The following is a 25,805-nucleotide window of genomic DNA, read 5'->3' on the forward strand; positions in this document are numbered from 1 at the left end:
GCTTCTGGGAAGTATGGAGGCAGCTTGTTTCAGACAGAAGATGAACTCAGCGGCTGAATAAACGGGTAGTCCACAATAATTAAGGATGTTGAACTGTTGAAATTATGCAAATCTATTGCAGTAGAGTCCCAGTACAAAAAATAGAGCTGGAAATGAGCATAATAGGTCCTCTTTAACAACACAAATACACTGTAAAGCTCACATGAATCATCCAGTTAATTTACTGTATGATTCAGGATACTGGTTAATATGATTCTGATTGTGCTGGTGCTGCAATTGATTGAAGGCTGCGTGGATGTAAGAGGGCATGACAAGCTGATAGTGCAAAGTGTGCAGTACTTCAGTTTAATTGGCTGGGGGTGATGGGGTAGAGCAATTCATTGACAAATCTCACTCTGCCCCTTCAATAATCATCAGAGAAAGTTTCCTTTCCTTCATGTACTATTAATAAAAACGATACCAGAATAATATACTGGAATGAGCAAAATGCTATACATCTATGTCTGTAATGATTAAGAAATGGTATTTAACATTAAACCTACCAGGATTGTTAAGCATATGAAGCCTTGTAATCCTGGCAAAATAACAGAAATGATAATTCTTTCCTTCTGCTGGTTAGTTACAACCAATCCTGCTAAGATGATTTAACAGCAGGCTTCTTGTTTTTATGGTCTGAGGCTAGAAATGAGACTAAAGTAGCCAGAACCATATGAAAGTGTACGTATAACATCTTGCAGATTTGCCTGAAATAAAGTCACACGTTTTTTATGTCACAGCTCACATTTTTCATGAGATTCAGACTTCAGTAGGCTTATGAAGACAGTAAATGTTCTATTCTCCTATGTGGAGGGGCTTATGGGAGCTGCCTGGGATAGCAAGAAAGGGAGAAACAGCTGCTTTTATCCACAAAAGCCTGCGACATGAACTCAGGAGGACTTTTTTTCGTGGTGTCTGGTTGCCTCCGCATCTCCGAGCACGAGTGGCTGAGGGGTCTGAGGAAGCCTCGAAAGTCCCTGATGAGCGAGAGAATAATCTCTGTATATGAGAGCAGCAGCGACTTCCCTCAAATCCCATTTCACAGCGGCAAAAAATGAATATTCTCGGCAAAAGAAGAAGAGAAGACATTTAATGCAACTTGACAGGCGAAACATCCAGTGTGGAGCAAACGTTTCTAGCACACCTTGAAGATTGAGCTAATGCTGTATGTTTTACCTGTTTTCTCCAGCAGCCTGTCACTAGACAATGGATGCGCCTTCTGACTTGCACCCTACTGTACCAGGGAAGCCACAAGGGTATTCTGTATTTGAAACCATGCAGTGAAGCGGTGTAATTTCAGCACTGTATAGAAAGAAAATGAACCAATTTCTATGGTTTACCATTTGATCTGGGGCTCTGAATTATGACACAAATGTCATTAGTTGTCATTTGAATATGAATACGCTTGATTCTCTCACTTTGAAGGTCAACCGAGGACCTGCCTGATTTTATAAGGTGTGATGAATAACTAATCTTCATATGCCCATGACCCATATAATTGGAACCAATCCCTCAAGGAGGAATTCTACGATTTAACAAATTAACTGTGATTAATGCTTTGTTTTATTAATTTGATTGATATAAGTAAGGAAACTAATGGTAATAGAGTCTATATAACTAGTTGTCTTTGGGGAAAAATAGGCAAACTCATCTCATGAAAATGTATTTGCGAACCATTTGGGGGAAGTAAAAATAATAGTGGAGGTCGTCAAATCTCTTCTCGGTTGATTTGTACATGCTCCTGAATGGGGAATATTCAATCAAATTGCTCCCTGTGCGTATACAGAACACACGTGTTGTACTCCTTTGTGAGTCTCAAGCATTGTGACATGCCAATGGCTGCAGGGATTTCTCAGCAGTAGAGAGGAGGCCAGCTGAGGGAGTTTGGGGAACGAGGAATGACAGGAATCAATGAAAGAAGAGTGAGAAGCGGGTTGGAGTTGAAAGTACTACTGAGTGGGAGAAAGAATGGAAGAAGGTGAGAGAGATGGGGGTCCGCAGAGAGCGTTACTCAGCTCTCTGTAGTAGTTATGTTCAACTGAATTAATCTGTTGTGAAATGTGCAAGTGCTGCCTGGACTGATGCCTTGTGTGCATTGGAGATTGGGAAGGGGGGATGGTCGGGGTCTGTGGGGAGGCTATGTCATGGAACAGGATCTGAAAAGGCAAATTCCCCCACAGGGTTTAGGTCCTTCATTCCAAGCCACCCTGTCACCCCTGTATTAGTCTGTCTGAAGCTATTCCTCCACCCACGCATCCAACATCAAAACACAAGACACATCAGCATAGCCTGTAGGTCATAGACTGTACAGTGGAGACATACAGTGGAGGCCATCTTATGGTAGTAGACTTTGTACCACAGCTGCTGGACAGATATTCTGTATACACTGTGTGTACACTCAGTTTAACTTTCTTAAAGTAGTAACCTCACAATGCTGTCAGTGGTGGAACCAGGTAATTTTTCAATGGGGTGTGGATGGTCTGTGGTCATTTTGCTTGCTGTGTTCTTGTTGACTACTACAACATGTAACAAAATACAAAACACAGATGCCGAAGGAGGAAGTGATGCATTTTTTTTAATGATAAGCAGAAATGCTAAAAACAGGGCTGTTACCATTCAGTATGTATCACTTGATCCACTGGGATCTGCAACCATAAGGCAGCTCAGCCTTGTTATTCTTGTCAAAAGGGCAACTTACTGTCTGCAGTTGTGAATTCTCACTTTCTGCCCCTGCTACTGTGCCAAATGATTACATGGAGATTCAATGGATTATTTAAAGTTCTAAAGCAGTTGGCACATTACGGGCTAATCATTTCTTTCTTATTATGTTTATTAGGAAAGCAGTTCACATCCATATTAGTATTTACATGAAGTAGGGAAGGAGTTTTCACATCCTATTATTAGCTAACACAGCTACACTACAGCTACAATTAACCAACTTACTAGTACATGTGTTACACAGCATAATTGCCCTACATAGCCACAGATTTATGAGGACTTTGACTTAGCTGGTTCCCCTTGCCTCCAGTCTTTATGCTAAGCTAAGCTAATCACCTGGCTGCGGCTCCATAATTAATGCACAGACGATCGGTATTTATCTTCTCATCTAACTCTTGAAAAGAAAGCAAATAAAACAGCTTAAACCAAACTGCTGAACTACTCTTCTCCACAGTACTTGCTTTAGCATTATTCAGGAACTACAAGTTCATTAATTGGTTTCGGATTTCTTCCTATTCATTGGTGACTACTAAACGTTTTGTGTAAAGTGTCAACAGTGTTTTGTATTGTATAGCTTGCAGATATGATGGGTGTAATATTTTGGCCAAGTATCTTCATCATGGAGCAGAGAAGCAACAGACATTGACTGTTACCACTGTGAGCAAGAGATGGAGGGACAGCTGAGAGACGAGGAGACAAATAATGAAAGAACAAGATTCAGACCGGAGAGAAGGCGAGCAGAATAAGCAAACCAAAGAGCTCATTACTGAGAGTAGCAGAAGATTCTGATCATGACAAAAAGAGACAGACTGATCATTGCTCCCTGCTGGCACTTCCTTCACACCAAGTTCAGAGGGCTAAGAAGCAGTCACTTGGGACTAGCCAATTAGCACACTGGAAGGTGTTGTTTAGATCCACAGTGTCATGTGTCTGCACTGATAATGTAGCTGCTTCAAGTGCCATGACAGATCAAGCCCTCAGAAATCAGCCGGTGTCACACAACTCTGCTGCTCATGTCGACATCCAACTGTTGAGCTAGTAGTTGAAGTGGTAATCTGATGCATTTCTTGAAATGTTTGCAATCTCTTTGGTGTCACTAAGTGTCCAAGGGATCACTTGTCAGTCAAAAACTGCTCACTGGGAGCAGTTACTGGTGGAGGCTCTTACTATGATAACTTTCTTACCTATTATTTATGCTAACTCATTTATATGCTTTTACATGCTGATAAATGTCCTGCTACTTCCAAGTGGAAATCACTGAGGTTAGACCCTGACTATGCATCAGCAAATGTAGTGTTTATGAACAGTAAGTAACGTTCAGGAGGATCTGTCGGCAGAAATGGAATATAATATGCTTAGGTTTTCATTATAATCACCTGAAAACAAAAACTGTGTTTTCGTTACCTTAGAATGAGCCACCATGTTAAACCGCCATGTTTCTACAGTAGCCCAGAATGGACAAACTAAATACTGGCTCTAGAAAGGGCCTTTTGTGTTCTTTCACTTTGAAGGTGAGCCATATATTTAGTTGGGTGCAATCTGCAACTTCACCACTAGATGCCACTAAGTCCTGCAGTCATCATTCATTTAATCATGAGGCTCATTACGGCATCATAAATGCCAAATGTAGTGTTTGCAATTTAAAATTATCCACCCATCCATTCATTTTAAATATGTTCAAGGTTGGGAGGGGGCTTGAGTCCATCCCAGTATACAATGGGTCAGAGACAGGGTACGCTCTGGACAGGCTGTCCATCACAGGGCTAACACTCATGGACAGAAAAACACCTTCACGCCTACAGGGTATCCAAGTATAACCTGCATGTGTTTGTGGGTGGACATCCAGCTGGTGCGTTTACATGGTGAGGTGTAAGGTGACACTGAGCCTTCGTACCACATCTACATGATCTACCAGCAGACACAAAATAGTCATATGAAACCACATTATCACTAACTATAATACTATAATATTTGCCAGTGTGTTTTTGAATGTTCATGGCAGCTGATGTACAACAGTTATAAAGCAGCAACACTAATTAAAAAAGAAAAAAATGTTAAATGTAAATTTATGTTTTGTTTGATGAAACCAAGCAATAGCTTGTGACTTTGCATGGCAGAGGCCCTCTTCATCTCAGTTGTGGGCATTCAACATGTCATCTTGTTATTCATGATAGGCAGCCTGGTGGGCAGGTGTGTCGGGTCTGTCAGTGTGCATTCTGGGAAACTGTGCACTCTGCAGACGGTGCTTTCATCTGGGGAGAGAGGGACTCTACAGTACATAAATATGAGTGATGTTTGTTTGTGTCTGTATGCGTGTTTGCATGCATGTGCGTGCATAGCGTGAGTTTATGTGTGGTTGCCACTGCGTCACACAGTTTTACTATGCTCTTGTCTTGATCCTGCTTGCTCACGATCATGTTGCCTTGTACATAAATTCCAGAGATGAGCTGTTAATATTAGCAGCCTGTGTGATTCTGGGAGGTTTTTGGGGATCTAGCTTTTTCTTTTTTTCACTGTCAGGGCTCAGTGGATAGAGACTGTTTGGCAGGTTGGAGAACTGAGGTCTCATCCACGTCTGCAGGTGAAGGTTTAGACAGCCAGAAGTTAGAGTCTGGGGATTTACAGAGATGGATAGACTGAGAGGAGCTGGGGGCTTTTAGCACACATTCTGAAGCTGTGTTTCATTGTCAGACTGCAAAACACTGACAAACATCAAAGATGAATAGCTCTGTCGCTATCAGTAAGTGCTATTCTGTATTTGCCTTGAATTCTATTTTTTTTTTTAAATCAATTCAAAATCTTTTCTTTAACCTGACATTTTTGTCCATGTTTTATGAGATTGCCCCCCACAATGTGTTTTTTTGCTGCTTTCCTCCTCTGTGTCCCTGCAGAGGCATAATTTGAAATACACACGGACCCATTCATACAGTTAAACAGATGCAAAGCCATTTGTGAATGTAACGAGGGTCACACAGGGCGACCCAGATTGATAATGCAGTATGCCAGAGGCAGTGTGCTGTCACTACCGTCACTAACATGGCTTTCCCATCCAAGGCTGTTGCCTGCTAAAACAACAGGCTAGAAGCCATGTGAGTGAGACTTTATGCAGCATAGCAACAGTGCGCTGGGAGCGAGTTACCCCGCTGTCTAAGCTGATTTGACACAGTCAGGTGAAACAAGTTTTGAGTTTCTCGGAGAAGACTTATTCTGTGCGTTTCTCTCAAGCCGTGTGGTGGATTGACCAGCAGAACAGCCTGTGCTAGTGATTCTTTCATAGATGGATTTGGACACTGTGAACTGATTTCATAAATTCTTCCAATATATTTTTTCAATGGCTCTTCATTTTATTCATACACCTTTGTACCTTTCTGTATTCCTTAGTCAATGTGTAATTCGGTCAAATTATGAACACACAAAATACAGTGATTTTAGGAAGGAAATGGACTCCCTCTTGTTAAAAACAAAATGGATCCAGGCAACATGTTTTCTGAAGTTTAAATGTAAGTGAAAAATGATAATTGATATCTTTGCTGTATTTTTTTTTACTCTTTGCTCAAGAATCTCCCAGAATCTCTCTCTGCTCTTGTGGGTCGGTTGATCCATCACTTCGATCCAGATTGAAATATCTCCACAAATGTTGAATGGATTGGAATGAGTATTGGTACAGACATTCAGGTTGACATTTTTTTTAATTGTTTTTTTCCCCCACCCTCTGCGTTCATTATGGAGGAGCTGTTACATTTAAAAATCAACTGTAACTAAAATACTGAGTTGCCATTGCATAACATCTCTACATCTATTCCCTATGGTAATCCTGTATGCATCATAAATGTAGATTAATTTACATTCACATAGTGACATGGAATTAAATATGAAAAAAAAATATTATGAATAATACAGAAAAAAGCATTCCCTGGAACTATTCAGGATAAACACATTCAATTCATTCTAAATCATTTTCCAACCTCCATTTGAACCTCATTATAACTTAAACCACTATTTTCCTCCATTAATTATTAAGACAGGACATACAGAATTTATTTTCATAAAAATCTATGTACAAATTCACATTTGCATATATTCCCATTTTTGTGAAATGTGTCAGCAAATATTAAATGCATTTACTTGAAATTTGGCGTAGATAATCAAGGTCTCCAGAGGATGATTACTAATAGACCTTTTTCAAAGCAGCCATTTTGATTTGAAATAGTGGAGTAAACACAGGTGTAACCAATGATACTAATTAGGTTCCATTGTAGCAACTGTGTGCCAACATGCATCCTGACTCTGTTTGACCTGAATGGAATAAAAACCTCAATTAGTATCCGGTAACACCTGTGTTTACCCTTTTCATGTCAAAATGTCTACAGGGAAACAGGACTTTTCATCCAGAGCTACTATACAGCCATCAGGCTAATATATCACCTGGTCCAATGCTTTGGTTTATTACCGAATACCTCCAAAGCTAATGACATTCCCATCCTGTAATTTGTGTTTAGTGCTAATTTGTAAATGTTAGAATGCTGGCAACACACTTAACTAAGATGCAGAACATGGTAGACATTGCTGTACCGGGTAGCATTCACATTGTGAGCCAGTCGCCATGCTATCATTAACATTTAGCTGTTCCTTAGTCGGCCTCACAGAGTTAACTTTTTTTTAGACTCTGGCTTTGCTCCATAAAGTGCAATGACTGTGTCTTCATACAGTAAACAAAGCTAAAACAGGTTACATGTAGCATTTTATCATAAATAAATAATTACATTCACATACTAGATGTGAGATGTTTCTTTAATATGAGATGTTTCTATAATTAACACAAACAAGATGAAATAAAGAAACCGTGTCTCACAGGGTCAGATATTGTGGGAAACCTACTGGCTTGCTTTACGACAAAATGAGATTGCTTAATAAAACAGAAAGAGGATGTTGATTTTCCTTTTCCGCATCATGACGGGAAAGCAATAGGGTTTATAGAGCGCACTAACATAAACAGTACCAAACGGATGAGATAGAAACTACCAATTATCTTCACTTCTCCAAGTCGATTAACTTGTTGACATCAATAATAATATTAAAATGAATCTCCAATAATATTCTGGAGCTTTAGAACACGTAGCATCTGCACCCTAGTGATGAATGACCTGTGAATGTGTGGATATGTGTGATAAGAAAAGCAGGCCATCACACTTCTATATCCCTGCTCTCCTTGTCATACATTTGACTACAGCAGCGTACAAGTGACAGAGGGGACTCTGCCAGTATGTGGAGATGAATGTTTTCTGCCTCTGCACATGGCCTGATCTGTCTGCTACAGCCCCCCCTTACATCATGCACGTGCCCCGGGGCTTTCTCTCTACAGAGCAGGCGTTCTGTATTTAGAGCCTGAAATATACACAAACACACATACCACTGGGGAAAGGCGCAATGAGTGTTCTTTTCCCCTGCCGCAATTGCCAGCAATATAATCATCTTCCCACACTTCAATGTGCCTTTAAGGATAGCATTCGGAAACAACGGGGGGAAAAAAAATCTCATGAAAGCAAACAGTAATTTTCAAAGCGTAAGTGAATGGAAAAAATGGAGACATGGATGGTTTAAAATATGCAGAAACCAGTCAATTCAAGGTAATCTAATAACTAAAAGAAGCATTTTTGCTTCTGCTATTCTGTTTCTTTTCGTTTTCCAGTTCCATGTTGCCATTTTAATCTCCCGTTTTTTCTTCCACCCGGCATGGTTCGTCAGATTTGCTGTGGGACTCAATCGGCACCCTGTGGATTGTGTGAATAGTGAGGTGGTCGTGAAGAGGAAGCCACCTGGTAAATGCACAACGGGAGGAGACGCGAAAAATAATTCTTATTTCTGTTTCTTTTCTCTTTACCTCTTTCTTTCACCATCTTTTTGCTCTCAGGTTGTTAGAGAATTCTATGCTCAACGCAGAAGTAAAAGAAGGAGAGATTCTGCCTCCCACTATTCAGAGGCTGATGAAAGGATACAACAAGTACCTCAGGCCTTTCTTTGACAGTAAGGAAACTGCAGACACATGCAGCCATTGAAATGACAGAGTACTCAAGGGAAATGTGTGTTTGACAGAGAACAAGAGGGGTTCATATCACAATTTCTGCTTGCGTGTCCCTTCTGAGTAATATACGCTGACATATATACATTTAAATTTACTGCATATGTATATTATTATATGAGATGAAGTAAAAATGTATCTTTGAAATTGGTTTGCTCCATAAGTACTTTAGGTCTAATGAAATTATAATAAGGAAATGTATGCAGGAGAAAATAAAACACTGATATGAGGCCAGTAGAAGGGTGCATGATGTACTTAAATACAAATATCTATATAAATCTAAAATATAATGTTCTTTGTGATTTAACCAAGATCGGAGCTGCTCATATATGATGTGAGTTAGATTCCAGGTGACTAATTTACTTGCAATAGAGAAACAGAGTCTATCTCAGTGTACGCTTTCTGAGGAACAACGTTATGTCATTTCTCGCAAATCCCTCACTAGCGTTATTATTCTGGGCTCCGGGAATCTGTCACAATGGGATTATGGTTTGTTCACTCGCCGTTTGATCTGTAATAACACGTAGGATTTTACCAAGACGAATGCTATTCAGAGTCATCACTAGTCTTCCCGCCCAGGAACACAAAGTTTGGCACACACTGATGGTAAAAGTCCTGGTAAACCTGAGCACACATATTCACACACCCACACACATACTAGCATTTATTTTATTTATGTGACACCTCTAATGCAGTCATCATGAACTCCTCTCCAGTGCTGTGTGTTTTCATGGCATTTCTCAGACACACATAGAGTACATATTTCAACATTTTGGTGCAAGGTTCCGGGTTTTCGCTGCTTGTCAATGTCATCTTCTGGCCAGACAGCCCCAGGCACAGCCAGTAGCATTACTACATTTCTGAAGGGGAGTGCCCCCTTACTCAAAACGTATTCCTTATGTTCTATGCACAAGTAACCTAAGGATTAGTTTCATCTTTTGGGTAATAAACATATTCGCTTTCTTGTCGAGAGTTAGATGAAAAAATTAGAAGCACTCTATGCCTGTAGGCTGCTTATCAAGCTAGCAGGGAGCAGGGAGCAGGGGAAACAGCTACCCTGGTTCTGTCCAAAGGTAACAGAATCCAGCTACCATCAAACAGGCCAAAGTGTTTTGTTTTAACACTTTGGCCAAGATATTATATGTTAATTAGTGAACAGAGGTGCTGGTAGGCAGATTTTGTTACCTTCAGATAGAGCCAGACCAGCTGTTCCCCCCTGTTCCAGACTTTATCCTAAGCTAAACTAACCAGCTGTTAGTGGTACCTTCATTATTTGCTGTACAGACATGAGAGTTATAGCAATCTTTTCATTTAACTCTCCACCAGAAAGTGAATAAGCCTATTTCCCAAAATGTTCAGCTGTTCCTTGAAAGTAAACTAAACTAAAATGTCGTCATTTTATGTTTTTTTATTTTTTGTAACATTTTATGTCTTTGCAGGACTTACCCACACCCCTGCAGTACAGTAGGCACACAATGGCACTTACAGTAGCCGCAATATGACAACAGACTCATTTATCTCAAATAAAATGAAGATTGATAAGCGAGAGAGAAGGAGAATGGGACGATGAAACATAGGAGAGCAGTGAAGTTACCCCTGTTTGATGGTGAATCAGGGAGAACTAATTCCCTCAAGGAGGTTCACACTCGACAGACTGCAGCTGTTGATGTGCCAGCGATGTGGGGTCTTTTTAAATATGCTGTCCTTTCATAACCTTTCATTATACAACACTGTGCTTTATTATACAACCTTATAGCCATATGCCTCCTTAATATGTCCTGTTATGTCTTATAACTCAGTCACATGTATGCATTAACACTCACAGACACACACTTAATGCATATATTCAAATGGTAGACATTATGCAGTGCGTAACTATTGTTGTTTTCGTCTTTGTTTCTAGATGGTCCTGTAACGGTGGGCATGAGTCTGGACATTGCCAGCATTGACACCATCTCAGAGATCAACATGGTAAGATAATATTTCTATGCCCTGCTGATTACTGGAATTCAACAATAAACCCAAAAGCTCATAAGTCATTAAGTGTAACTTACAGTTAATCAGTTAATGGGTAATGCCCAGTTAACTTTACTTAACTCTTTCAATCCCAGGCCAAATCATTTCTCTCGTTCCATTCATCTTTCTCTCAAACTCTCATGTTAGTTTTGAATATGGATGTTAGACTGTATGTTAGACTGTTTTTTCTTTTTCACATAACCATGGCTGTTTGAATTCTGAAGTTGTCAAAGGTAATTGACTAATCAGTGAAATATGTGAGGGTTTTGGTGTAACTGACAGCAGATATAGGCATATATAGGCTTTACAACAGTATCATAACCAATAACACAGATCAAAATTGATCAAGTGCAACAACAAACCTAAACTCAAAGCTTACAGCTTACTTACGTCACTGTCCCTTTTGGTCAAGGGTCAGCACCTACAATGTGAATTATTTACAATAGGATCATAATCAATTAGAGCTGAAATGATTACTCAACGAATCAATTAGTGAAGAAAACCAGCAACCATTTATGATAACTTTTCCAGTCTCTCAATTGTGAATATTTGCCGGCTCTCTTTGTATTCTATGACACTCAGCTATCTTTGTGTTTTGGACTGTTGGTTGCACAAAACAAACAATCTGAAGAGGTCAACTTTGGCTCTGAGAAATTGTGATGGGCACTTTTCAATGTTTTCTGACATTTTAAAGACCACAAAAGAAAATAATTAGCCGATCAATCGATAAAAAGAACATTTGCAGCCATATAATAATTTAATGACACAGGAGACACAACCAAACCTTTTCACCATAACAAAACACAAGGAGCGGTCACAACAAAGCATGATAGCTTATTTGGTCCAGAGGTAAAAGGACTACACACATGTTGATTGACAGCGAGATGCAACGGTCAATTCATGGGTAAGCCTCACTTAAAGAGTGGACAGAAGGCTGGCGTTCCACTGGGACGGTTCATTGTTGTGGGGCTCAACATGCTTGGCTAGGACATTGCACTCGCAGCTCGTTGCCACATAATAAGAAATAGATTACGTAGCCACACATGATGTAACATCAGTACTCTTAGAATGGATGTCCTGCACAAAACATGCTCAGTGTCCTAAAAACCAGAGCAAACTTGCTGACATGAAGCAAAATTGTGGATTACTGTTGCTTCAGGCACAGAAGGGGCTTAGGGACCTGCCGCCATCAATACCCAACAATGCATAAAAAAGCCACAAGCTGACTAATGAAACACAAGCACACAGGAGAAGCCTGGTTTGCAAAAAATGTCACTTTTTTTGTCAGCATGTTATTGACATGCTTGTTAAGACAGTCCATTTGCTGTGTTGTGACCTCTGAGTTCAAATCCTGCAGGACTACACCGCCACCATATTCCTCCGTCAGCGCTGGACGGACGAGCGCTTGGTGTTCGAGGGCAATAAGAGCCTGAGCCTTGACGGACGGCTGGTGGAGCTGCTCTGGGTCCCCGACACCTTTATCGTTGACTCCAAGAAGTCCTTCCTGCATGACATCACCGTGGAGAACAGGCTGATCCGTATCTTCCCCAACGGGACCGTCCTCTACGCGCTGAGGTGGAATAACGAACAAGCATGTTGCTTTGTTGGTTGTTGTGTTTGTTTTTTTCTGCTCCAACAGACAATGAAAAGTAGGCCAGGGAATGGGGAAGAAATTGGCTGAGGGAGGAAGCGTGGGTTGAATTTGAGATAATGTGATTGCAAAGCAGAGAGTTGTGTCAATTCTATTACTCGGGTATTGGATTGTACGAGTACAGGAGCATGTGATCTGTCAATAAAATGAGCTATGGGCTATCAAAGCAACACAAGTCCTGTTAGCATCTTTGCAGCATTTATTGCTCTGTGTGCACAGGCTTTCCATCTGACAAGCTCTTTGGCAAGCCTCTAAAACGTGCCTCGGCTTTTTGATTAGATATTAGGCCAAGCAGACAGGTTATAGATGTAAGTGAATTTGTTCAGCTCTTTTAAGCCTGTGATGATGGGATTTACACATCCTACTGTCTAAGTCACGTGCCTTAACCTCTGCCTGTGTTTGGATTGTATAAGAGCTGTCCGTCGTCCTGATTTGACTCCGCTCACTGGAAGCTTATCTTCCTTCATCTCAGTGTTTCTGAACTTCTTGTCATGTGTACAGCTTTGTCATGGCCACACATGTTCTGGTTACACAATGAAAGAGAAAAAAAATCGTCACATGGGAGACATTCTCACTGTTCTAGTGGCTACTTTCTAACTATCAGAGGGGGGTGGGTGTTATAGTATAGGTTGGATATTGAGGCTCAGTTCAGTCTGGCCTCACAGTTAATCATGTCTCCACACACTTGTCCATTTTTAACAAGTGCGTGACATTGTTATGTACAGTGTGACTCCATTTGTTGATTTATGTTGTTCTGAATGCGTGGGTGTGCATGCCCTAGTCTTCATGGGCCTTTACCTCCATACAGAGAACTGCACAGTTTATGGGCTTTACCCTGACAGAGGGAGATGCAGAAGAGGGTAGCGCTTCACAGTCAGAGAGCAGGACTAGTGGGAGCAGAACAAGCCAGAAAAGATAGTGAGGAGAGGGATAGCCACCTCGGGGAATTGGGCCTGTGAAAAATGACAGAGTGGAGTGAGAAATGTGAGGTGTTGAAGGAAAAGGACAGCTGTGGTAAATGTTTCAATGCTGCGCCAGGGGGAAGACATGAGAAAGCACTGAGGTGATTGGAGCCAAAGGTTCAGCAGTTAAGAGGGTAGATTCAATTAGAATTACTGCATGCTACTTTTTATGGTGTAGGAGGATTCACTTTATATTTTTAATGGAATATGTAATGAAGTCAGAAATCCAGGTTTCAGTACAGACTAGAGAAAGGCTTGTACAAATTGTTGCAGTCAGGTGCATGGTAAACTGCCCCCTTTTCTGGTAGCCACCTCCATTTTCCCATTTAATAAGACATCGTGCCACAGCTTATTGGTGTACAGAAATGTAAGCAATATTCATAATATTTAATTTCAACACAAAATGTCCTTACATTGATTGTGAATTAACACCAGAGCCAGTATGTATGAAACCTCTGCAAAATTAGAAGTCTTAATGGTTCTGAACTTTAATGAGTAAAAATGAATCTAGGAATTTAAAGCTTTGTATGAAGAAAAGTAACTGAGATTCTTTAAGAGCTGACTGCAGCGAAGTGTTATGAAATATAGACAATTAGGTCTATAGCCAATAGAAGGCCAGACAAAGCTGCATCACATCAATCATCAGCACTTCTGCACATCCTGTAATTGGTCATTATCTGTAGCAAACATTTCTATGACTCAATGTATTGATGCTTACCAGAGGACAGCTTATAGAAGATACTATGTCTCCCCTATCGTTATTTCATAAAAATTGAGTTGAAGTAAGATATAGTTGCCCTTTAAATAAATCTGTGGTGATCGCAAAAATGTTTATATGTAAATCAAATACTTCAAATCTGAAATTGTTTCTCTTCTTCCAAAATACTGTACAGGAGCTGATCTAATTTTGTTTTATAGAAGAGTTACTTATATATTTTGAATTATTTTCATTTGTTATTTCATGTGTATACTATATATATATATATTTATTGTGTTTTTCATTCATGGCCTTCAGACTAACCAGAATTCTTGTATTTCACATTAACACGTGAGCAACACTAAGCAGCGTATTATGCATGTCACTTTAATTCTAAGACCGAAATTGCATCATTCTTAAGCCCTTAAGACCAAATTTATAATGTGAGAGATTCTCATACATACTGGCCCAGATTTACAGCATGACAGCAACGCAAAGACTCCTTTACAAGTGATCTCTATGTGCCATGAGGGCTCAATTCATGCATTTCATATATAACCAAGCCAGCTGCTTCCTCGCATCAGCACAACTTCAACCAGAGAGCAGGGGAATAATTCACAGAGCTGCTCTATTGTTAGTTTAAATAAACACCTGGCATGAGTTGAAACCACTGAGCTAGAATCTACTGCAAACAATAGCATTAACTGTACTGTAGGTGTTCTCTTTCACTGAATTCCCCAACAATAATGACATTTTTTTTTTTTAGGATTACCACCACTGTGGCTTGCAACATGGATCTGACCAAATATCCCATGGACAAGCAGACCTGCACGCTACAACTGGAGAGCTGTAAGGACACTTCATACTTGATAAAGAAAATCAGAACTGTGCAGCTTGAAGCTGTGGCAGTGAGTTGGTGGGTGGGCGTGATGTCAAGTGAATCTGATCAAACCTAAAGATCAAACAGATCACTTTCTCTCATCTTCTAAACTGAAGTGTGTATGTGCCTGTGTGTGTGTAAGACTGCTTGTGTCACACAGCAGACAGAAATGCAGGGGCAATTCTGGTCATGATGGCGTATTCTCCTGTGTATGTTGTCTGTCATAAATGACTGTTGTGAAAACGAAGATGAAGGCGGAGGGTAACTTCCAGTGTCTACCCCTTAAAGGAATAGTTCAACACACTGGAAAGTATGCTGTTAAGAGTAAGAGTAAGATGAAAAGATTGAGGCAGGAGGCAGGAGTACATTAGCTTAGCTTAGCACTTACATTTAAAGCAGGGGTGAACACTAACATCTTTGAAATCTCACTAACTAATGCGCTGCATCTTGTCTGTTTAATCCATACAAATAAATGGAAAAATAGAAAGTTTTCCTTGAGATCTTGAGATCAGGCAACCTCACAATGACGACAAGAATTAAGATTTCTGTACGTATAAAACTAAGAAGATACATGTTAATTAGTGAACTTTAGGTGCTGGGACAGAGCACCAAGCTGTTTCCCTGCTTTGCTAAACTAAGCTAATAATCTCCTGGCTCCAGCGCCATAGTTAAAGGGTCCCTGTGGAATTACTGACCTCTAGTCGCACTATGGAAAATTTATTTTCATGAGTGGGCCCTCATTTCTGTCACACATGAGGATGCACATGCATACGTTAGTGGCAGTAATACACGAAGAAAAGGAAAGGAAAAAAAGGCAGGGACAACAAAGACAGCTGGCAAACAAACATGCACGTAAACACTACATGATTTGTATTTAATTTGAAAGGAACTGCAGACAGCGCTACACACCATGAGTTCTGGTGAGAAACCAAACATATGTACATTTACTTTTGTTTATAACAGCAGTCCACATGGATCTTTTAATGCACAGGTGTCAGAGTGATATCAATCTTCTCATCTGTCTCCAAGAAGTGTATTTCCAAAAATGTTGAACTAGTCTTTCAGACCAAATATGCTTTTATGTTTTCTCACAAGCCTATGAGCACCATATTTCATAGTCGGCCCTGTGCCTGATACCAAGCCCGCCTAATTTTACAAATCCTTTAAACTCATATTGATATCTTATGAATGCAGACTTCCCAGTAGCCTCGGAACATTGTTCACTTGAGAGTTCTGAAATTTCATGACATAAGTGGAGTCATTTGCCTACTTTTGGCACATTTTCAATGCTTTCGCGTTGAAACATGGTGGCAGCATGTTTATAATTAAAGCGAATTGTTATTAAGATTAAATAACATGACAAGATGGATTTTTTGGCTTTGCAAGAGATGGAAGGAAGAAAAAGTGGGGGCCCCCCTCCTCTCTCATCCTCCCTCGCTCATCTGCCTCCTTTGCTTTCCAGCTTGCTTTTGCTTCATGCTATTAAATGACAGCCAGCCCGGCTAAGCTAAGTCTGATCCCTGCCAGAAGCCCACCAGGACCTCAGTGCCAACTAAAACATTTAACGGCAGCTCCAGTCCCACTTAGCAGACAAAAAGACATCTTGAGGTTAAAGTTAGGTAACAGAGAGGATGATGGATCCTTCCTCCGCTGCTTCAATAATTCCAGGCTAAATATCTACATTTCTTTTCTCTCTGTCTGCCTCTCTCTTCCAGCCTCTCTTGCAATCTCTCACTCTCAACCTGCTGCTCTATCTCTGCTGTTTTCTTCTCTGTTTCTCTCTCGCTCTCCTTTCCTCCTCTCCTTCAGTCTCTATCTCCCTCTTGCTCTGTCTCTCCATCTCTTTATGAAGATGTATATTCAAGGATTTATTTCTTTTAATGCGGTGCCAAAAGTGGATCCTCTGCACAGGATGAAGGTTTAAAAAGAGCGTCGTTGTGAGAGGGTTGGGGCATTTGGATCGGGATTGCGGTGAAATATTTAGTGTGTTCTGACAGCAGAGAGAGTGAGAAGATAGTTGCAGTCTTTTGTGATCTTTTGCTTGAATTTTACTTTTGGTGGTGGCTCTTTGATTGTGGATGTGGCTACTTGTTTTCAAGGGGCCACAGGGCACTGGAAGGTTGAATGTACCCCCTTTGGTACTCTTTCCAAGCTATTGCACAGCATGTCACTATCCATTTGTGTAATGTCAGGGCTCTAGGTCAGGAAAATAATGAGTTCTTCTTGTAAGATAATTACAATGAGAGAGAAAACAGTGAATTTACAGGACCTTTCAGCATCAAAGTCACCACTGTCCTTCATTAGGGGACTTTGCTCGCAGCATCATGGCTCACCCTGGTCAATAATACATGACTCTATATGGGTTTAAATGGGGATAGCAACAGCAAATTAATGAACATTTCATTTGCACTAGAGGAAAGAAGAATCTATCTCAGCTTCAGCCAACTGCACTTCCTCTTTCTTTTCTTATTCTCTTGCTCCCTCTGCAGATAAATTAGGAAAATACACCTAAGAGCTTCTGCCTTTTTAATCACACCTTTTTGTCCTCAACAAATTTGATCATGAGAGCCACACCAGTTCTTATTAAGTGATATTATTCTAGTTGCACAGTACTATCAAAAGCACTACCAGACTTAGCCGTGGCATCTTTGACCATATTCATTTTGCACGCCGTCTTATTCCAAGTTTTATTTGGGTTATCAAGGCTCCCTAGGGCCCAGTGCAATATGCATGATTAGTCTGTTCTGGTATGAGGCAAGAGTTAAGCTCTTCATCAAGACTTTTTTGCTACCCTTATAAAGAAGTGAGTGAACTCCATAAATGCATTCCCATTAGTAATTCCTCTCTGTCGCACTGTGTTAGAGTGAATAATGGGAGAATATTGTGTTTCCACTCTGACCGTAATTACATACATGAAACATTAACGTTGTATTTCAAAGTCGGGTTGTTGTAGTTACATACTATGTCAAATTCATGTGTTGTTTTAACGTCATATATAGTGGAGTGCTGAACTGTGTAGACCTTACCCATTTGCTTCTCGGGGGGTAACATGACGTCTTAAACTTGTTTTTCAAAGGTGTTTTTTTTTCTACATTCCCTTTGGTTCTTGCCAAATGTTTCTCTTGTGCTGTTATTTAACATCAGAGGGAATTTACCACCCACTATGGGTTGCAATCCCAAACAACTCAACCATAAGAGGATCAGACTTTAGCATAGCTTCAGCAAATTAAGATTCCAAGCTGTTCCCTCCATAGGAACTTTTGGGTTTAGTAAACTTCTAATGTTACAATTCAATATAATCATCATCATCACGATAAGTAAGAATTCGAGGAGCTTTAATAGGCTAATATGTAATGTGCTTGTCATATTTTCACCTGCATAAGCACTGAAACTCTTCCAGGAGAAGAAAATATAACTGTATTGTTTTATCTACAACAATAACATATCGTCATCTTATCAAGTTTTATAGTGAACATCAATGAGTAAAGTGAATGACTATGGCACATATCTGACTGTAACTGCTCCACTATGTTCAGGTAGTCACTAACTTCTACTGTTAGGTGCTAGGTAGGTAATGTAGTGATTGCCTTTGCATAGAGCTGAGGGGAACTAACGACTGGGGTGATAATTCTTTGTGGGCGAGCAACACATTTCACATTACACACCTGTTTGATTCATTGTTAATATAAAAATATGGATTAATGCAGCTTTAAGCTATTTTTCTGTAAGAAAGTAATTTTAATCTCTTTTGCAGGGGGTTACAACGTCAATGATGTCATGTTCTACTGGACCAGAGGAAATGAGTCTGTCAGTGGTTTAGACACTCTACAGCTGGCTCAGTACACAGTGGAGGACCATTACACATCTGTCTCAGAGGCCGTTTATGAAACTGGTAACACTGACCGTAAAAATCGCTTAATGTTACTGCCAGGGCTGTTTCAACCCGGTCCCTTCATTCTGCATACAAATAACACAACTGGGCTGAATGTTTCAACAGCAGTGCAGCATTGTTAAATATTGTAAAGTTAAAGTCATTATATGTAGGATTTGTGATTGGCACCACATGTGTTCTCAAGTACACTGACAGCCTTGTGTCCCTTTTCCCAAAGGCAATTACCCAAAGCTGGTCTTCCACTTTGAGCTGAAGAGAAGCATTCTCTACTTCATCCTAGAGACTTACGTTCCCTCCAGCCTGCTTGTTGTCCTCTCATGGGTTTCCTTCTGGATCTCCCTGTCCTCCGTTCCAGCACGTATCTGTATAGGTATGGGGCAACACAGTCTCTTTTTTTTTTCACTCAAATGTGAAAATGTGAGCAATTTTCATTTACTTTCACATTGTACCAGGCTTAGTCCAGGTCATGGGGCAGCATTGTAGGTATATTGTTATGAGATAAAGATTTTAACGTATTTCAGTCATCAGTAGATACACAGAAATAAGATACCCTCCTTTAGTCAGCACAAATGTTGGTTTGGGTTTGATTTTAGAGGGCTGGGGGTTGAAGAGAGCATCTGTGACACTGGTGTTATCTTGTGGGAACATCAGAACATAGATGTTGTGTTGAATTAGATCCACAACCACTGCAGGGGGCTTTGAGAACACAGTGTGTATGTGCAGATGATCTCTGCTGCCTGTTTCTTGTGTTGTTGCTGATCTTTTTCTTTATGTTATTGTCTGTCAGTTAAATTTGAACCTTTGTCTCATATGTAAGGATACAGGGCATATGAGAATATGAGAAAATCCAGGTCGTATTATTTTCTTGTACAACAGCTAGCGATATGCTTCTTTTTTTTCACCCCACACAAACTCTGAAATAATGAACTTCAATACGTGACATGCTGCCAACGGTATTGTTATGCAGTTGTTGTTTGAATAATACAGGGTATTGGTGCTCACCTTGAAATTGCATCAGTCCGCTTTCTGTCTGCCTTTTTTTCCTCTTTCTCTTTTTCCCTGCAGGTAAGCACGTCCTTTAAAAACTAGTGAAAAGAGCGGAGTCAAAAACAGCACAGATAGAAATCCCTCAAAACAAAACTGTTCTAACTTTGGCAGAAAATTGTGTGTTCATGTAGCGTTCCATATGAAGCCGGGGTTTAGGGGTTGATCAAAGAATCTGTAGTTGACTGGTGTTGTTTTTTTTTGTGGCAGGAGTGACCACAGTGCTGACCATGACCACTCTGATGATGGGAGCCCGGACGTCACTGCCCAATGCCAACTGCTTCATTAAGGCCATTGATGTTTACTTGGGAATCTGCTTCAGCTTTATCTTTGGAGCGCTCATTGAGTACGCCGTGGCCCACTTCTGCACCCTCACTCACGCCGATGCGCACATGCTGATGGTGAGACCCCCCTGGATACTGTTTTATTGTCCGTTGTTGTGGTCATTATTGCTGTTGTTGTGGTCATTGTAGTCATTGTCCTCATGATGGTGGTCATTGTCATCGTCGTCATCATCAACATGTCATCATGACCACTTGGGGGTGAGTTGAACAAGTGCTACGTGCTCTCAGATTTAGTTGTGTCATGATTTTGTTTGCATCCAAAACTCATTCTTCCTCTGGCTCCCGCTCTCCTGCAGTACACCCACCACATGCACGAGTTCGATGACGAAATGAACGGCATCGTCACCACCATCTCCAGTCATGCTAACAGGGTCAAGAGACGCAAGGAGCCAGCAGCAACTCCTACCCCAGCTCCCACCTCCCTAGAACTCACTGTCAACCCGTCCAGCCCCTCGGGCAGTGAGCCTAAGCCTGAGGCGTCGCCTCCGGAGCCCACCAACCGGTGCCTCACTGTTCTGGCCACCATTCGCAAAGTGCTCAGCTACATATATTGCTGTCACGTGGAGAACCCCCACCACATAGACAACTACTCCAGAGTCACCTTCCCCCTCTCTTTTGTCATGGTTAACCTGCTCTACTGGACGTATTATCTGTACTTTTAGCATTCGCTTGAGTGCAGCATTTGTCCCAGAGAGTGCAAGACAGAGAGTGTATGTAGACAAAAGGTGTATTTTACCGTATGTATGTACAGTAAGTGTTATTTAGGTGTGTTTTGAGATGAGTGTGGAAAATTTCTACATTTGGATTCATAAGCGTTGTAGCATACTCATATAGGGTTGATTTTGGGGAAAAGTAATGCTTATGATTACAGCTCCATTTTTAAATATCAATGTGTAGTTGATTTGAGTCGCTTTAAATTTTATGAAGCTGGTTTTGTTAAAAACACGGTCACCACAGAGCACCTTGTTTGCCGAGTGATTACAGTGCACGCCACATAGCTGCAGCATCGCCAGACTGATTCCATCTTTTGACCTTTGTTGCATGTCTCTCTCCCCCCATTTCCTGTTTGCCTTAGTCACTGCCCAATGAAGACACAAAAACAAAACAGGTCCACCTGACACTGACTAAGATGAGATTTGATCAATTATAATACACCTTGAGATTAAAAGTACATTGCTTACAAAGAAAAAAATGGGCAGTCTTAATACTTTTCGCTGTAGTATATTCATTTTAAGTGCATCACCGTACAGGCTGTTACTGTCTGACACGGAGAAGATGGAGCTGTAATTTAAGGCTTTAAAGCAGAATTTGCTAGCGTTGCTGAGGGAGAGCAAATGCCCGTTCCACTTTGATTCTCTGTTGTGATGGATTGATCATTGACACTTTACAAACTTCATTTTCCATTTCTGCCCGCAGGTACAACATTTAGAGTGAAATAGGAAAATAATAGATGTGAGAAGAGGGATGAAAAAGAGAGATGGGCGAGCTGAAAAACTAACTCAAAAAGGAGGCTGTGCTAAAAACTATAAAGTTTTCCAAGGGCGATCACGTCCCCTCGCTGTTGAAATCTCTCTTCTATGTCCTTCTGTGAGCTATTTTTAATTCACTGAGCAGCGCTGTCTCTCTGTGCCTGCATTTATTTCTTTCATTGACACTATCAATGTAGTGGCCTTTCATTCTTTCAGTTGTATTCTGGAAATCTAGCCACAATGAACCGTATTATGACACTAGTCATCACACAAATCTGTTCTGCAATTTCAAGGCAACAAGGCAGCCTGTGAAACACTATTAAACTACAAACTGTACAAAATAAGAAGTTATATGGCATACATGCCTTTTGTAATAAATAATCACAATTGAATAGAGGGAAATATGTAAAACAATATAATAACTGATGAAATATGAATAATAAAATTGTATTTCATTACTTTTAGCAGGACTCAACAATTGCAATTTATGTTACCTGGTATCAAACTACTGAGCCAGTGTTACCATTGCTAGTAGGCTAAATCAGATTTAAATGGTTCTAACGATGTTCCTTAGAGAAAGACACACAGACACACAAGAGCAAAACGTTTTTTTTCTTTCTTTCTTTCTTTCTTTCTTTCTTTCTTTCTTTCTTACATACTAGCTAACTAGCAAGCTGAGCCTGCAGTGTGAAGCATGTGACTGAACTGTTGGAACTGGAATGACAAATTTGTTTTTTTATAATTTATACAATTATTTCACTTTACTTACTTTACTCTATTTAATTATCTGATTATTTATTTAATTACGTTCAGTTTATGTATTTAATATTGTACACTTTGGGTCTCCATACTAACTGCGTGAGTATAATGCAATATAATGGTGTGGAGGATAGCAACACCTAAAGAGATAGGTATGAAATCATTTTTCTTTCTTAGCTACTGGTAGTGTTTTTCACTATGCTTTTGAAATACATACAGCAGTAGTCAAACCTAGATGTGTTAGACATTGTAGAGTGATTTGAATACAAATGAAATGGCCAAACTATTTCAACAGGATGTCATCATCTCTGCATTATCCGAATGGAAAAAATCTCTTGGATAGGCTACACCTCTCCCCACAGTGTTTTTTTGTGTTTCAGTTCAGGTGATACAGTATGTTTGCTATCAGTGATGTTAACCAATGAACCAAAGATTCCAGTTTGATTTTACTCTTCCTGGTTTCCCTTTAGTTCCTTAACTAGGAGATATTAAGGGCATTTTCAAATGGTAATATTATGTTTGTTAGGATAATTCTGAAACAGCATGCAGTCAATGAGCAGATGAACATGACACATTTCAGATAGAAAACAGGATTCAGTTCAACAACAGAGATGCATGTTTATTAATTGCTGTATTCAATATTGCTGTGACATACTCTAAGTCATTACATTCCATTTTTAAGAACTACCATTCGATGTGTATTGAACATTACGGCAAGCTAAATTGTCAATATCTATCTATATTTAATTGCCTTTTAAACTGTTTATGTTCATATTTTAGCTGCGCTGCCTCTCATGTTTTACTCTATTTTTGAATATGTCATCAGCTACCAAGCTGTTTGATTCCTCTCCTTGCCTGATGATAATAGAAAAGTAGGACTTACTTTTGTTTCCGGTCTTCCTGCATGGTTATCTATTGTATCTTTGTTTCTTCTGCTTTGCTTCATTTTGTTTTGGTTTAATATGATGGAGAAGAGTCATCATACATTGCTCAGCTGAGGCTATTGTAAGGATGAGACCTGCATTTTCATTGTTAATGATGCAACTTTGATTTGGGGTCTCATCTGGGTCCAGAAGTGAAGATGTTCAACCTTCTGTTCTCATTTTCAGTTATTTGAACCTCACTCTTTAAAAGGATGAGTGATCAGTGACAGTGTTCGTCTGCCTCCGACTGAGCTGCTCCGTGGACGTCAGTGACCGCTGACCCACTGAGAAGGTTAATGTGATAAAACACGGACGGTCAGGTTTTATACAATATAGCACCACAGTTGTAGTTTTGATAGTTATCTTCTCAGTTTATAGTACAAGAAATGAATGCCAATATGGAGCCAAAGAACCACAACAGTGTGGATGCAAAATTTGAACATTTTGTCACCCAGTGATGAAGTCAACCTTACACATGGTTCAAGAGTATCAGTTGTCCTATGGCTCCATGGTTGCAACTACATTATGAGTGCTGGGTTGCTGTGAATGGACAGCATTTTGGATAGTGACAAATATCCAAGGAAGGTGAGAATACATTGCAGAAACAAAGGTATGAAGCAGAACATTCTAGGCATTGCCAGGACGTATTTGGAGCAACTTTTCAGCAACATTGGGCAACAGAAAGATGGAAAATGGCTACCGTTGGACTGCCCTTTCTTTCCTGTTGTGGGACGTGTCAAATAATGCCTCAAGGTGACGTTGGCTACCACCCTCACAGCTCCTAGGACATCTTCATGTGAATTGTATTTATATACTGTAGTACCACGTTAATATAGGCATCAGATTGCTTAACCTGTAAATAACTAGTAACACTATGCATGTTTATTTGGTGTATGAATATGAATGATAGCAATAAAAGGTTTAATGTGTGTATTGTTGACACTCTTTATACATACTTCTTACAATACTGGAGCTGTGCCATTTGTTTATAAGGACAACAAAGCAGTTTTTAAATCTTGGTCATTTTCCAAAACTTAAATTACAAGTACAGTGGATTAGACCAGCTGTCCTGCAGACATGCAAATGTGTGTGTTTGTGTGTCGCAGATGCTAGGGCAGCAGTGTCCCTGTGGGACTGCATGATGTGAGTCTTAATTCCCTTCAGCTCCCTTAGCTCTGAGTCAGCAGAATACAAAGTGAGAGGACTCTCTGAGATCATCACACTGTACATACACACACATATACACACACAGAATGACTTTCCTTTAAAGATGCACTTGGGTTACTTTACTCTTTGGAGGTTCCAAGTGGAAGAAAAAAACAACCAATTTTCTAAATGACTTCATTACCCAGACGTGTCTAAGTTGAGTAACTAAAGTTCTTCTTCTCTGGATAACCAGGAGCCTTCATTATGAATGTCAGACAGTTTGACAATATAACCTTAGTCAATACTTTTGTTGCCTCAAAGTTGAAAAGGGGAATGGAATTAATAATGGTGCTCTCATGTTTCCAGTCTTCATAATCCTAAATCCTGAACCTCAGCTGAATCAATCAAAAATCCCTTTCAAAAGAGATCATCAGTGGGACATGGCAAATATCAAAGGTGCAGGTTTTGACCCTCTCAAGTACTCTCCATTGCAAATATTTCATGTTCAGCTTTGATCATAAATGGACCGTCTGATGGTCAGTCAGGCTTTAGGTTTTTGATCATCCCCTCTCAGTCTCTGTAGCGCGTTACCCCTGCAGTCCTCAAATTCTCTATAAATGTGCAACTGACACAACTGTAACACCTGATCTACTGCAATAATAATAACATGTAATATTTCATCATAAAATAAAAACATTTGCAACCACTCTCAGGCCAAAGCTCTTCCACAGAGGTTACCTTATCCAACCCTTCAGTCATCCACCAGATGCTTCCAACAAACCCTTATTAGACACTTGTTTCTACCTGCTGGCTATGCACAGTAAGCAACATCAAACATTAATGTGTATTCCTTTTTAGCCAGCAGTTCTAATATATCACAAAGGTAGCTCCTTTCAGCAGAGATTTGGATTTCAAGCCTGTAAAAATTTTCACTGGCCCACATTTATCTAATTTTCACATTTATTGCACACCCACTTTTAGCTCTTTTTGAAGCCAATTCTAATCTCTACTGTATTTGGTCACTCCAATCAGTAAGGCTGAATGTGCAATAAAAATGTCTGCTCTACTGTGCTGTGTTCCCAGCCAAACCCAGATAAGGCCACAAGAAAGCAGCACAACTCAGCTTTCAACATTTCTGCATTCACCTGGGTTTTGAAACAAAACACATCAATTTTTAAAGCAGTCAAAT

The 25,805-nt window shown here is 40.1% G+C and overlaps 1 protein-coding gene across 5 annotated transcripts in view; it reads left to right on the forward strand.

Moving 5' to 3' along the window:
• LOC127350817 (gamma-aminobutyric acid receptor subunit pi) overlaps positions 1–24,399 on the forward strand; it is a 48,524-nt gene extending 24,125 nt beyond the window's left edge. For 2 of the 5 annotated variants that reach the window (XM_051377849.1, XM_051377842.1), the window contains exons 3-10: positions 8,666–8,778; positions 10,737–10,804; positions 12,207–12,424; positions 14,926–15,008; positions 18,794–18,931; positions 19,149–19,301; positions 20,186–20,376; positions 20,616–24,399. In XM_051377849.1, the coding sequence (XP_051233809.1) occupies positions 8,666–8,778; positions 10,737–10,804; positions 12,207–12,424; positions 14,926–15,008; positions 18,794–18,931; positions 19,149–19,301; positions 20,186–20,376; positions 20,616–20,981 (1,330 nt within the window). In that variant the 3' untranslated portion in view covers positions 20,982–24,399. Of the gene's footprint in view, positions 1–8,209; positions 8,382–8,499; positions 8,574–8,665; positions 8,779–10,736; positions 10,805–12,206; positions 12,425–14,925; positions 15,009–18,793; positions 18,932–19,148; positions 19,302–20,185; positions 20,377–20,615 lie in introns of those variants that run through there. The other 3 variants (XM_051377866.1, XM_051377871.1, XM_051377858.1) reach the window with 3 other exon arrangements.
• The last annotated feature ends 1,406 nt before the right edge of the window (positions 24,400–25,805 follow it).

Source organism: Dicentrarchus labrax, unplaced genomic scaffold (assembly GCF_905237075.1).
Source record: "Dicentrarchus labrax unplaced genomic scaffold, dlabrax2021, whole genome shotgun sequence".
Classification (NCBI taxonomy): Eukaryota; Metazoa; Chordata; class Actinopteri; family Moronidae; genus Dicentrarchus; species Dicentrarchus labrax.